The 14,070-nt window shown below is 46.1% G+C and overlaps 1 protein-coding gene across 2 annotated transcripts in view; it reads left to right on the forward strand.

Moving 5' to 3' along the window:
- atp2c1 (ATPase secretory pathway Ca2+ transporting 1) overlaps window positions 1–14,070 on the forward strand; it is a 113,552-nt gene that overhangs the window by 88,943 nt on the left and 10,539 nt on the right. For both annotated transcript variants that reach the window (XM_055658547.1, XM_055658555.1), the window contains exons 20-22: window positions 5,550–5,600; window positions 9,197–9,363; window positions 12,738–12,806. In XM_055658547.1, the coding sequence (XP_055514522.1) occupies window positions 5,550–5,600; window positions 9,197–9,363; window positions 12,738–12,806 (287 nt within the window). The remainder of the gene's footprint in view (window positions 1–5,549; window positions 5,601–9,196; window positions 9,364–12,737; window positions 12,807–14,070) is intronic.

Genomic DNA, 14,070 nt, shown 5'->3' on the forward strand with positions numbered 1-14,070 from the left:
TGGTGAAAAAGTTCAGTAGGTCTGGCAATGTCTGTGAAGAATGAAGGAGTTACCAATTCAAATCAATAGTCCATATTCAGATCTTCTATCTGACCTGTAGAGTACTACCGGTATCTTCTGGCTTTGTTTCACATTTCTAGCATTGTAGTATTTTCTTTTACGTACACTTAATGAATTTGCATTTGTTTTGTGGGATTAATATTACTTCACTAAATCAGTAACTAAATAAATGATATAACCTATTTACCCAGGATAATTGTTAATAGAATAAACTTCTATTAACAGTCCTTTGTATTGTACAACAGTGATAAATGAGGGGTGCAACTGACAGAATGGAGGACTTTGGGTCCTGTAATATGGTACTTTTCTATTTGTGGTGCAGCATTTTAAATGCAACAAAGCAACATTTGAGATCTGCAGTTACTTGTCCAAGAGATATTTTAACTATCAAGTAGTGCAAAAAAAATGCTTGATTCATTAAATGCTGCTTGTACTTCAAAGACATATAATACTTCAGATACAATGAGGTCTTTTTAGATATTTTAATGAAAATTTGTAATGATCCAAAGTATATTCTTTACATCTGTAGCCTTTGTTACTAGCCACGAAGCACAGCTCTGATCAGGCATTTAATTATCGGTGGAAGTACAAATAGGCTATCTTGTGTAATGTAGAAAGAGTTTCATGCTGACAATAGACAATAGGTGCAGGAGTAGGCCATTCGGCCCTTCGAGACAGCACCGCCATTCAATGTGATCATGGCTGATCATCCACAATCAGTACCCCGTTCCTGCCTTCTCCCCATATCCCCTGGCTCAGCTATCTTTAAGAGCCCTATCTAGCTCTCTTTTAAAAGTATCCAGAGAAGATAAGATAAGATAAGATAAGATACAAATTTATTGTCATTTGGACCCCTTGAGGTCCAAACGAAATGCCGTTTCTGCAGCCATACATACAAACACATAGACCCAAGACACAACATAATTTACATAAACATCCATCACATCGCTGTGATGGAAGGCCAAATAAACTTATTTCTCCACTGCACTCTCCCCCCCCCCCCCCCCCCCCATGTCAGAGTCAAAGTCAAAGCCCCCGGCTGGCGATGGCAATTGTCCCGCGGCCATTAAAGCCACGCCGGGTGGTGCGAGGTCGCACACCGGGTCTTGGTGTTAGAGCCCCCGGTGTGCGCTCGCAGAATCCCGCGGCCATTCCCAGCCGCGCGGGGCGATGATGTTAGGCCCCGCTCCAGGAGCTCTTCAACCCCGCAACTCGGGCGGGGGAAGTCGCCGTTGCGAGAGCCCTGAAAAGCGGTCTCCCTCCAGGGAGCCGCGGGCTCCCGGTGCCGCCGTCCACAGACCTGTCGTTGGAGCCTCCGACTCTCCGGTCGGGCCAGCAGCAGCAGCAGCAGCAGCGCTCCTCCACCGCTCCACCCGCTCCGGACTCGGCCAGCCCCGCGACGGTGACGGTGAGTCGTCGGCACCAGAGTCCCCGGCTTCTTCCTGTTGGAGGCCGCTCCTCGTTGCGGCCCCAACGACAACGGAAACCGACGAGAAAGGTCGGGTCTCCAGTGCAGGGAGAGATTTAAAAAGTTTCCCCCCCCCCTCCCACCCCACCCCCACCCCCCACACACACACACCCCAACAAAAAATAACAAAAACTACATTAAAACACAGACAGAAAATAATAAAACGCGGACAGACTGCAGAGGCCGCTGCTGGCCAGAGCCGCGCCGCCCACCGAACGCATAAGAACCGGCCTCCACCGCCCTCTGAGACAGAGAATTCCACAGACTCACAACTCTCTGTGTAAAAAAGTGTTAACTCATCTCTGTTCTAAATTGCTTATCCCTTATTTTTAAACTGAGGCCCCTGTTCTGGACTCCCCCAACATCGAGAACATGTTTCCTGCCTCTGGTGCGTCCAAACCCTTAATAATCTTTATCTCCTCTCATCCTCTCCAGAGTGTACAAGCCCAGCTGCTCCAATCTCTCAGCATATGACAGTCCCGCCATCCCAGGAATTAACCTTGTAAACCTACGCTGCACTCAAATTAGGGGACCAAAACTGCACACAATACTCCAGGTGTGGTCTCACTTGGGCCCTATACAGCTGCAGAAGGACCTCTTTGCTCCTACACTCAACTCCTTTTGTTATGAAGGCCAACATGCCATTCGCTTTCGTCACTGCCCGCTGTACCTGCATGCTTACTTTCTGATGAACTAGGACACCTCAGATCCCGTTGTACTTCCCCTTTTCCCAAATTGACACCATTTAGATCGTAATCTGCCTTCCTGTTTTTGCTACCAAAGTGGATAACCTTACATTTATCCACATTAAACTGCATCTGCCATACTTCTGCCCACTCACCCAACCTGTGCAAGTCACCCTGCATTCCCATAGCATCCTCACAGTTCACACTGCCACCCAGCTTTGTGTCATCTGCAAATTTGCTAATGTTACTTTGAATCCCTTCATCTAAATCATTGATGTATATTGTAAATAGCTGCGGTCCCAGCACCAAGCCTTGCGGTACCCCACAAGTCAATGCCTGCCATTCTGAAACGGACCCGTTAATCCTTACTCTTTGTTTCCTGTCAACCAATTTTCTATTCATGTCAGCACTCTACCCTCAATACCATATGCCCTAATTCTGCCCACTATGTGGGACCTTATCAAATGCTTTCTGAAAGTCCAGGTACACTACATCCACTAGCTCTCCCTTGTCCATTTTCCCAGTAACATCCTCAAAAAATTCCAGAAGATTGGTCGCATGATTTCCCCTTCGTAAATCCATGCTGACTCGGACCGATCCTGTTACTGCTATCCAAATGTGCCGCTATTTCATCTTTTGTGATTGAATCCAGCATCTTCCCCACCACTGATGTCAGGCTAACCAGTCTATAATTCCCCGTTTCCTCTCTCCTTCTTAAAAAGTGGGAAAACATAGCTACCCTCTAATCTACAGGAAATGATCCTGAATCTATAGAACATTCAAAAATAATCACCAATGCATTCACGATTTTTAGGGCCACTTCCTTAAGTACCCTGGGATACAGACCATCAGGCCCTGTGGATTGATCAGCCTTCAGTCGCATCAGTCTATCGAACACCATTTCCTGCCTAATGTGGATTTATTTCAGTTCCGCCGTCACTCCAGTTTCTCTGACCACTACTACATCAGGAAGATTGTTTGGTCCTCCTTAGTGAAGCCTGCTCCAAAGTACCTGTTCAACTCATCTGCCATTTCCTTGTTCCCCATAAAAATTCACCTTTTTCAGTCTTCAAGGGTCCAACTTTGGTCTTAACAATTTTTTTCTTCACATACCTAAAGAAGCTTTTACTATCCTTTATATTATTGGCTAGCTTTCCTTCGTACTCATCTTTTCTTTCCGTATTGTCTTTTTAGTTATCTTCTGTTGCTCTTTAAACATTACCAAATCCTCTTGCTTTCCGCTCATCTTTGCTATGTTGTATCTCTTTTATTTTTATACTGTCCCTGACGACCCTTGTCAGCCACGGTCGCCCCTTACTCCCCTTGGAATCTTTCTTCCTCTTTGGAATGAATTGATCCTGTACCTTCTGTATTATTCCCATAAATACCTGCCATTGTTGTTCCACTGTCATCCCTGCTAGTGTATCTTTCCAGTCAGCTCTTCCCTCATGGCTCCATAGTCCCCTTTATTCAACTGTAACACTGACACCTCCGATTTACCCTTCTCCCTCTCCAATTGTAGATTAATCTTGACCATATTATGGTCACTACCTCCTAATGGCTCCTTAACCTCAAGTTCCTTTATCAAACTCAGTTCATTACATAACACTAAATCCAGAATTGCCTTCTCCCTGGTAGGCTTCAATACAAGCTGCTCTATGAATGCATCACGGAGGCACTCCACAAACTCCCTTTCTTGGGGTCCAGTACCAACCTGATTTTCCCAGTCTACCCGCATGTTGAAATCTCCCATAACAAACATACCATGACCTTTACTACATGCCAATTTTAACTACCGATTCAACTTGCACCCTATATCCAGGCCACTGTTTGGGGGCCTGTAGATAAGTCCCATTAGGGTCTTTTTACCCTAACAATTCCTTAGTTCTATCCATACTGACTCCACATCTCCTGTTTCAATGCCATCCCTTGCAAGGGACTGAATTTAATTCCTCACCACCAGAGCTACCCCACCCCCTCTGCCCACCTGTCTGTCTTTTCGATAGGAGGTATACCCTTGAATATTCAGTTCCCAGCCCTGGGCCTCTTGCAGCCTTTTGTTGTAATTCCCACAAAATCATACTTACCAATTTCTAACAGAACATCAAGCTCGTCCACATTTTTTCTTCTGCAACATTTTGACCTTGGTATTTACCTCCCCTCTCGCACCGCTAGCAATTGGCCCTGACCTTACTCTCTTATCCCTTCTTGAACTTTCCTTCCCATTAATTCGGGAATCTTTCGTAATTTTTCCTGTGCTCACTTCCCCTTCATCTTTATGCTCCCGATTTGTCAATCCCTCCCCGCCACTATTTAGTTTAAACCCACACGTGTAGCCCTAGCAAGCCTGCCAGAACGTCGGTCCCCCTCCAGTTAAGGTGTAACCCGCCCCTTTTGTACAGGTCATCCCTACCCCAGAAGAGATCCCAGTGGTTTATAAATCTAAATCTTTGCTCCCTGCACCAGCCCCTCAGCCACACATTCCGATCCCATATTTCCCTGTCCCTGTCCTCATTAGCACGAGGTACTGGAAGCAATTCAGCGATATGCACCCTAGAAGTCCTGCTTTTCAGTCTCCTTTTTACCTCTCTGAACTCGCGTTGCAGAACTTCCTTCCTCTTCTTCCTGATGTTGTTTGTGCCCACATGCACAACTACTGCCGGCTGTTCACCTTCCCTCTCGAGGATGTTCTGAATTCGGTTTGTGATATCTTGAACCCTGGCACCAAATGTAACTAAACTACATTTTAAATGGAACCGGATGTTTTACTGTATTTGTGTTCTGCTACTGAGACGCGTTTCCATTAAAGCTGAAGAATTGTTGCACAAACCCAACAGCTTCTCTGAAGGATTAAAGGCAGCTTGGTTAGGCCATTCCATTGTGAAATGATTGCTATCCAAGAAGGCAAACCTATTACCACTTTGTCAGGCAACTGGGGATGGCTGATAAATACAGTAGTCTTCAAAGAGCATCTCAGCACAATTCTAAACTTGTACACGTTCAATTTATATGACTAAAGTGTAATAACAAATGAGAAATTAAATGATCTATCCCTGCGTGTACAAAAACATTATAATGCTATTGAGTGGAGTGCCAGTGTGTGCTGGTCAGTGAGTGTAAAATTCTAGCCTACTATTGATTTATGTTTGCACGGAAAATACTTTGTATGCGCATTTTGTTTGTAGCACGGATAAAAGAAAGCAATCTATTGCATTTGTATTTTGGGAATTTGTATTTTGGGAATTAACCTTCATCTTTGTTTTGCTTTGGATATTGGGTGTGCTAGAGTTCATGTCAAATTTTAAAATGTTTTTGATTTGATTGTATTTTCACAGATAGCAGTTTTTTACAGATCCAGCCCCAGGCACAAGCTTAAAATTATAAAGGTAACCATCACAATCAAACAGGAAATGGTGAAGGTGGTTATTTTCTTCTTTGAGAATGATACCATCTTTGTTGTGGGTTCTTGAGCTGTTACGCAGCTGTAGTTTGTAGTACTCTGTAGTTTAATTAAATGTTTTTATGCTTATCCATTTAATTCAGTAGTTACTATTCTGAATGACATTCGAGTATACAGAATGGGGGTATGTCAGAATTCTTAGAAAAAAGGTGTGCAATCCACCCCATTTGAAAAGTTTTAAATCAGTTCATGTGTTATGATTACTTTTCTTCATTTTGAGCACAATCTTCCTAATGTGAATATTGCACCTAAATGTAGTTGATCTGAAGTTGGAGAAAAATTGAGAACAAGTCAATTGAGGTAATTGGAGTAACATTATAGTAATTGTTTGGATACCTTGGCATGAAGAATTTTGATCGAGGCCTCAAAATCTACTGACGTTTGGATCTGATGTTGTTTGCTATAGCACCTACAATGCTTTTCCTCTGACTCAACAATGCCACTGGCAGATTGTTCCGTCCTCAACCTGTTTTTGAAATTGAAACATAGAAAATAATAGGTGCAGGAGTAGGCCATTTGTCCCTTCAAGCCAGCACCGCCATTCATTATGATCATGGCTGATCATTCAAATCAGTACCCCGTTCCTGCTTTTTCTCCTTATCCCTTGATTCCGTTATCCCTTAGAGCTAAATCTAACTCTCTCTTGAAATGAATTGCGATGGGACAAACTCTAAAGTTGTAAAGAATCTTTTATTTGCTGAGAAAAACTGGGGCCCGGGGGGGGAGGGGGGGGGGGGGGGGGGGGGGGGGGGGGGGGGGGGGGTGGGGGTTTTGGGGGGGGGGGGGGGGGGGGGGGGGGGGGGGGGGGGGGGGGTCCCCGGGGGGGGGGGGGGGGGGGGGGGGGGGGGGGGGGGGGGGGTGGGGGGGGGGGGCGGGGGGGGGGGGGGGCGGGGGGGGGGGGGGGGGGGGGGGGGGGGGGGGGGGGGGGGGGGGGGGGGGGGGGGTGGGGGGGGGTGGGGGGGGGGGGGGGGGGGGGGGGGGGGGGGGGGGGGGGGGGGGGGGGGGGGGGGGGGGGGGGGGGGGGGGGGGGGGGGGGGGGGGGGGGGGGGGGGGGGGGGGGGGGGCGGGGTGGGGGGGGGGGGGTCTCATTAAAAATCATAATCGGGGGGGGGTTTGGTTCTTGATCTGTTAGCAGCTGTAGTTTGTAGTACTCTGTAGTTTAATTAAATGTTTTTAGCTGGGGGGGGGGGGGGGGGGGGGGGGGGGGGGGGGGGGGGGGGGGGGGGGGGGGGGGGGGGGGGGGGGGGGGGGGGGGGGGGGGGGGGGGGGGGTCATAATCATTTTAGGGGGATGGGGGGGGGGGGGGGGGGGGGACCTAAATTAAGTTGATTCTGATTGGAGAAAATTGAGAACAATTCAATTGAGGTACTTGGGTACATCTAGTAATGTGGTTTTTGGCTACCTTGGCATGAGATTTTGATCGATGCCCTCAAAATCTACTGACTCTTGTATCTGCGGGGTTGGGGTGGGGCGGGGGGGCGGGGGGGGGGGGGAGGGGGGGGGGGGGGGGGGGGGGGGGGGGGGGGGGGGGGGGGGGGGGGGGGGGGGGGGGGGGGGGGGGGGGGGGGGGGGGGGGGGGGGGGGGGGGGGGGGGGGGGGGGGGGGGGGGGGGGGGGGGGGGGGGGGGGGGGGGGGGGGGGGGGGGGGGGGGGGGGGGGGGGGGGGGGGGGGGGGGGGGGGGGGGGGGGGGGGGGGGGGGGGGGGGGGGGGGGGGGGGGGGGGGGGGGGGGGGGGGGGGGGGGGGGGGGGGGGGGGGGGGGGGGGGGGGGGGGGGGGGGGGGATAGGAACCTAGGCCTAGCTGGGGGGACTGCCATGATCAAAGGGGGACCCTGTGTGTGTGTGTGTGTGTGGGGGGGGGGGGGGGGGGGGGGGGGGGGACTGTGTTTGTTTATTTGTTCCAGTAAAGGTGCAAAATAAACATTGCAAACCAGCCAACAGTCGCTTGTCTTTTTCTTTTCACTTTCAATTTCAAGTTTTTGTGTACCTTGTGTGTTGTGACTGTCAGCAGACCAATTTCCCTCCAGGGATGAATAAAGTTTATCGTATTGTATAATCCAAAGATTTTTCCCCAGATATCCAACTGTGGTAATTGGAGGCCATTCCCATTTAAAGAAAATTGCATTGCAATAAAATACCATTGTTTTTTTGAATTTTTTTCACAAAATAAAATCCGTGTTTCAGTGTACCAGAATGACTGGATTGTCCGCATTGTTTGCCATTGCATGAGAGGGTCTGCAGTGCAGTGAGACTGTTAAGTTGCTGCATGGAGAGGGGGAAAGGCTCGTAGTCTTCTGCATGTTGTACGACTTTTCCTCTGACTCAACAATGCCAATGGCATATTGTTCCCTCCGCAACCTGTTTTAGAAATTGAAACATAGAAAATCAGTACAGGAAGGAGTAGGCCATTTGTCTCTTCAACCCAGCACCGCTATTCAATATGATCATGGCTGATCATCCAAATCAGTGCCCCGTTCCCGCTTTCTCCCCTTACCCCTTGATTCCATTATCCCCAAGAGCTAAATCTAACTCTCTCTTGAAATGATTTGCGATGGGACAAACTCTAAAGTTGCAAAGAATCTTGGAATAAACTGAATTTGCAGAAAAGCTAGTCAAATCCACAATGGCAGGTTCCTTTGCTTTCCATGATTTGATGGTGTCATGGTGGTTATATCCAAACTACAGCAAAAAAAAAGGCAAAGGGGGATGTGCAATGGTTGTTATTGGATGTTAAATGGAGAACCCTATACCGATCTGTAGTTACAATTTTATAGTTCAGAGATATAGCATGGAAACAAGCCCTATGGTTCATGTCGACCATCAGTCACCCTTCGAGCTAGTTCTATTATCCCACTTTCGCTTCCACTTGCTAAATACTAGGGCAATGCATAGAGGCCAATTAACCTACAAAACCCACACATCTTTGGGATGTGGCAGGAAACCGGTGCACCCGGAGGAAACCCATGGAGTCACAGGGAGGATGTGCAAACTCCACATAGACAGAACCCTGAGGTCAGATTCAAATCCAGGTCTCTGGTGTTATGAGATTGTATCATGTCAGTTGTGTCATAGCTCTCCACAGCTGCTGGAAAAGTAAAACAAAGTTAATCTCATTAGCCACTGTATGTTAATCAACAATATTAATCCTAAGCGCAATTAAATTTCACAGCATCAGATGACATTTTGGCAAGAAAACTTCCTACTGATTACCGAAAGGTTTTTCTCTGTTAGTTGATATATCAGTATTTAAATTGCTAGCAGCCCTGTTGGAGGAAGTGTGGGGGAAGAAGGGGCATACACGCCAGGATGGAGACTTTGATGTTCATTGCCAAGTGGCTTTCATTCAGCTCCACTGTCTTACAAAACCTAGCTGTTGCACTGCATGTGTAGTGGATGGTAAATGAACTAAGTTTAAAAAAAACTAAATTTGTAATACAGCCAGTGAGAAATTTTTGAAGTAAGAAAGGCAGCAGTTTCTCCATGGGAAAATTCCACATTTATTATTTTTTTCCCCCAAATTCCAGTCTCTCCAGAACAATGGTGCTGTGGTGGCGATGACAGGTGATGGGGTGAATGATGCTGTTGCTTTGAAGGCTGCTGATATTGGTGTAGCTATGGGGCAGACTGGAACCGATGTCTGCAAGGAAGCAGCTGATATGATCCTAGTAGACGACGATTTTAAGACTATAATGTGAGTAGTGCTTTCAATCATTCTAACTATTCTTAATGCAGTACTGTGCTGAATGTCTTTATTGTAAACCAAGAAGTTTCCCACATGTTTCTCGTTAATTTAAGTTTTACTCAGTTAAAGTTGAAAGTAATTTTATATATGTGATTAATGACCTTTACAAACAAAAACACAATAATTTTAATTTAAGTAATGGGTTCATAGAATCATATAGCATGGAAACAGGCTTTCAGCCTAACTCATCCATGCTGACTAAGATGGCCATCGAAGTTTGTCCCATATCGCTCTTAACCTTTCTTATCCATGTACTTGTACATTTTTTTAATGTAATTGTACCTGCCTCAACTACTTCCTTCAGCTGCATCCTCCAGATACCCACAACCCTCTGCGAAAAAGGTATTCCTCCAAGTTCCTATTAAATTATTCCCCTCTCACCTTAAACCTATGCGCTCTTGTTATTTATTCCCCTGCCCTGTGAAAAAAAATTGTGTACATTCACCGTGTCTATCAGTGATGCCACTTTCAGGGAATTTTTTTTATTTTTTATTAGATCATTCATTGTGTACGTAAAGCTCCATAATTCTGCACCCTTCAGACTTCAGTGCCAGGCTAGTAGATTTTCTGGATTATTAGATATTAGTTCCTAACCTACTAATATCACTTTTTAAAGATGTTAAACAATGAAATAATAATTTTCCAGTGAATCAGGCAAGTTTAACAGGAGTTTGGGGAGACAGAGTAAGGTGAGGATTTTCAATCAGTCAATTGGTGGTTTATTGTTTCACTGGGTATGCGGAGGTATATCTAAATAACTAAAAGTCTGATCTTGACCACTTCCTGTTCTGTATACTGATTTTAGAAAAAACGCTGCCACGTATGGCTGTGATTTTTTGCCATCTTACTCGGGGGTGGTAGTGGTTGGTTTGAAATGAAGCACAGCAAATAGTGGGGGGTGGTGGTTGGTTTGAAATCAAGCACGATTAAAAGTCTAAACTTGACAAGTTCCTGTTTGCACTGTTTATTGATTTTAGATAAAACGCTACCACTTACGGCTGTGATTTTTGGCCCTTACTCAGTCCCCCTCCGCTCATCAGGTGCAGAGGATTCTTTCCATCAATGAAAAATAAAAGTGTTATTTGTGTTTAAAAAATGTTGAGAATCTCTCTCCGGTCAATCACGCCATGAAGGCCACGCCCCTTCCGGGGGGAGGGATTATAAAACCCGGAAGTGTGGGTATGGCTCAGTCTCTGCAAGATGGGGGAGGGAGAGGTCAGGACTCTGTCTGAGCTGTGAATCAACTGAATACGCTGAATGTATACCAAACTGTGAGTGTGGTGTTTATGTGGTGTTTTGTGTGGTTTTATGGTGGTTTCACCCTGCTTGAAGTGGCATGAAACTGCACTTGAATTTGGTGGCCTTGCACCTTGCTTGAAGTGGCATGAAACTGCACTTGAATTTGGTGGCCTTGCACCCTGCTTGAAATGGTAGGAAACTGCATTTGAATTTGGTGGCCTTGCACCCTGCATGAAGTGGTATGAACCTGAACTTGAATTTGGTGGCCTTGCACCCTGCTTGAAGTGGTCGGAAACTGCACTTGAATTTGGTGGCCTTGCACCCTGCTTGAAATGGTAAGAAACTGCATTTGAATTTGGTGGCCTTGCACCCTGCTTGAAATGGGATTTCAAGGAAAAGCGTGAGTCAACTGCCAGCCCATCAGCTGTGAGTCAACTGCCAGCACATCAGGCTTGAGTGACTGAGCAGCGACCCCAATAATCCATTTGGCCCACAATGTCCATACTAGCCCTCTGGAAACCAGTCCCTTCAGCCCACAACACCCATACTAGTGCTCCAGAAAGCCCCCCCCCCCTTCACTGGCCACCAATATTGGAATTGGTGGATAGGTGGAATATTGTGTTGGGGGACCAGCCATCCCGTGTGAACATTGGACCCAACGGATCCCAATTAGTCTAGTAGCTATCTATATGTGATTGTATGGTTTTATTAGCATGCTTATAACTTGAACTAACAAACTAGATGAGATAGCCAAAACAGCGCCAGAGACCGCAGATAGTTGAATCTGGAGCAAAAAAAACAAATTGCTTGAAGAACTCAGTGGGATCGGCAGCATCGGTGGAGGGAAAGTAATGATCGGCATTTTGGGCCAAGACCTGAATCGGGTTTGAGAGAGTATAGGAAGGATAGCCCATGTAGAGGGGAGATGGGGACTGGTGAGGCAGGGGCTGGGTGGTGATAGGTGGCCAGCCAGGTTCGGTAAGGGGTTACAATTGGGCGACAAAGGCTGGGGATGATCAGCGGAAAAAAAGGAAAACAAAACAGTGTATATTTTGCTAGTATGAATGTGCCAGGCAACCATTATCTCCGTCACACTCCCTGTTACTCTCGCTCTTGTGTCTCATTTTACCCCCTTTTTTCGATCATGTCCTCTTATCCTCTTTTCCCTATACCTACATCACTCGCTTTTTGTCTCATTTCAATCCTCCCTCTCCAGTCTGGTTCAACCTGCCCATTACCCACACATTGTTTCTCCCCGGATCTCCTATCCCCACCCTCATGTATTTCCAGTTGCTTATCAGCTTTGTCTTTTCCGCCTGCACTTTTACTTATCAAAGTCTAGAAATGGCACCTTTGCCCCTCTGCTTACCATCAGATTCAGATTCAGATTCAATTTTAATTGTCATTGTCAGTGTACAGTACAGAGACAACGAAATGCATTACCAATCCTCTACCATCCCCCACACCCCCTGATTCTGTCTCGGCCTTCACCCTTTCCTCACATTACACATTGTACTCTTATTTCTCCTTTGTGCTTCCACCTATTTCCCCCCCCCGCCAGCCTCTGTACCCAAACTCCCCCCATAACCCTTCCCCACCCTTCTCCACTTGTCCATCATCCCTCAGTCTACCCACCAGAGGTAATTGCCTCTCCCCTTTATGCTGGCTCCTCACCCTCGAAACATGCATCATGATGAGAATGCGAACTTGCAATGCCAACTATTTTTTTCCCTCCATAGATGCTGCCTGAACTGCTACAACTACAACAGTTTGTTTTTTTGGGGATAAAAAATATCACATTAAATATGCAATTTCCCCTATGCACTGCACATTCTCATGTTTGATTGAAATACAGTTTAGGATCTGATTTAAAAACTTTAACGAGAGCATAATGTAAGTCATCAGGTTTGTGTTTATGAAATGACTGCTTCATAAAAAAAAATGCCGGGTTTAGAGATCACATTTCTATTGAACAGAGCACTTTTGGTTAACTGTGGTGTATCTTGGTATCCACAGTAAATATCAGTAGAAACTGTCTAATTTATTAAGACACATTTGTAAATGTAAGACTTTTTAAATTCTAGGTCTGCTATTGAAGAGGGCAAAGGAATTTACAACAATATTAAAAACTTTGTTAGATTCCAACTCAGCACGTAAGTGTAATCATTTGCCAGTGACAAGGAAACAGCACGCTGACATTTTTGTAATGTTTGTATGTGATCAGTAGCAAAAAGGACAATTATTTAATAATTATGTGTGGAATTTATAAAACATAAAAAAGCACAGACACAAAAAGCTGGAGCAACTCAGCAGAACAGGCAGGATCTCTGGAGAGAAGGAGTGGCTGACGTTTTGGGTCAAGACCCTTCTTCCCGACCCTTCTATCCTTCTCGATCCGAAACGTCACCCATTCCTTCTCTACAGAGATGCACCCTGTCCCACTGAGTTACTCCAGCTTTTTGTGTCTATCGTCGGTATAAACCAACATCTGCAGTTCCTTCCGACATGGAACAGTACAGCACAGGAAGGAGCCCTTCAGTCCACAATATTTATGCTGAACATGACGTCCAGCTGATCTGATCTCATCTGCCTACAATGATGCATATCCCTCTATTTCCTGCACTTCCGTGTGGCTATCTAAAAGCTTCTTAAACACCACTATCATCTCTGCTTCCACCACTGTGTTATGTTACTCAAAAACCTAATATTTTTAAAATATGAATCATAGTTTTTACATGCTATAGTTTGCACATACTGATGCTTGGATTCAGCTTTAACTGCATTTTCAACGTGTGATCCAGCAATCAAGTTAATTGTAGATCAAAGCCACTGTGGTGGGCAGCAAGGAAAAACAGAAGCATAGTGAGACAATGTCATGTAATCAACATTTCGCTGGCATCAATGTGACAAAGCAGAGTTGTGCTGACACAGCTCTGAGTTGAGCCGGAGCCAGCAGAGAAGGATGTACAGGGAACAGGCATGTGTAATGACTAGTCTAGCAAATTGTAGAAGTGTGAGCACACACCTTGATAATTACAGAACTGCTGGGTAAAGTAACTATCGAATGGAGCCAGTAGGGATTCAAATGTCAAAGAAGCAAGTACTCAAATAAAAAGGAGTTGAATCATAGGCATGCAATAGGTAGTAACAAACCAGGCTATATCTGGGGGATGTGCAGAGAAATGTATAAAAAGGTGTCGACGGGAAAATCAACAGCAACAGCGCCAGAGACTAACCATTGCATTAAACGACCCTAAGACAGGAAATCAGAAGAACCTGACCAGTTTCGCCAGGAGCGCATAATATATTACTCCAAGTTGTCATCCTTAAACACACAAGGAACTGAATGAATGAGTGCTTTATTGTCACATGTGACAAGTCACAGTGCAATTCTTTGCTTGCAAACCTTGCCCAGGC

Source organism: Leucoraja erinacea, chromosome 2 (assembly GCF_028641065.1).
Source record: "Leucoraja erinacea ecotype New England chromosome 2, Leri_hhj_1, whole genome shotgun sequence".
NCBI lineage: Eukaryota > Metazoa > Chordata > Chondrichthyes > Rajiformes > Rajidae > Leucoraja > Leucoraja erinaceus.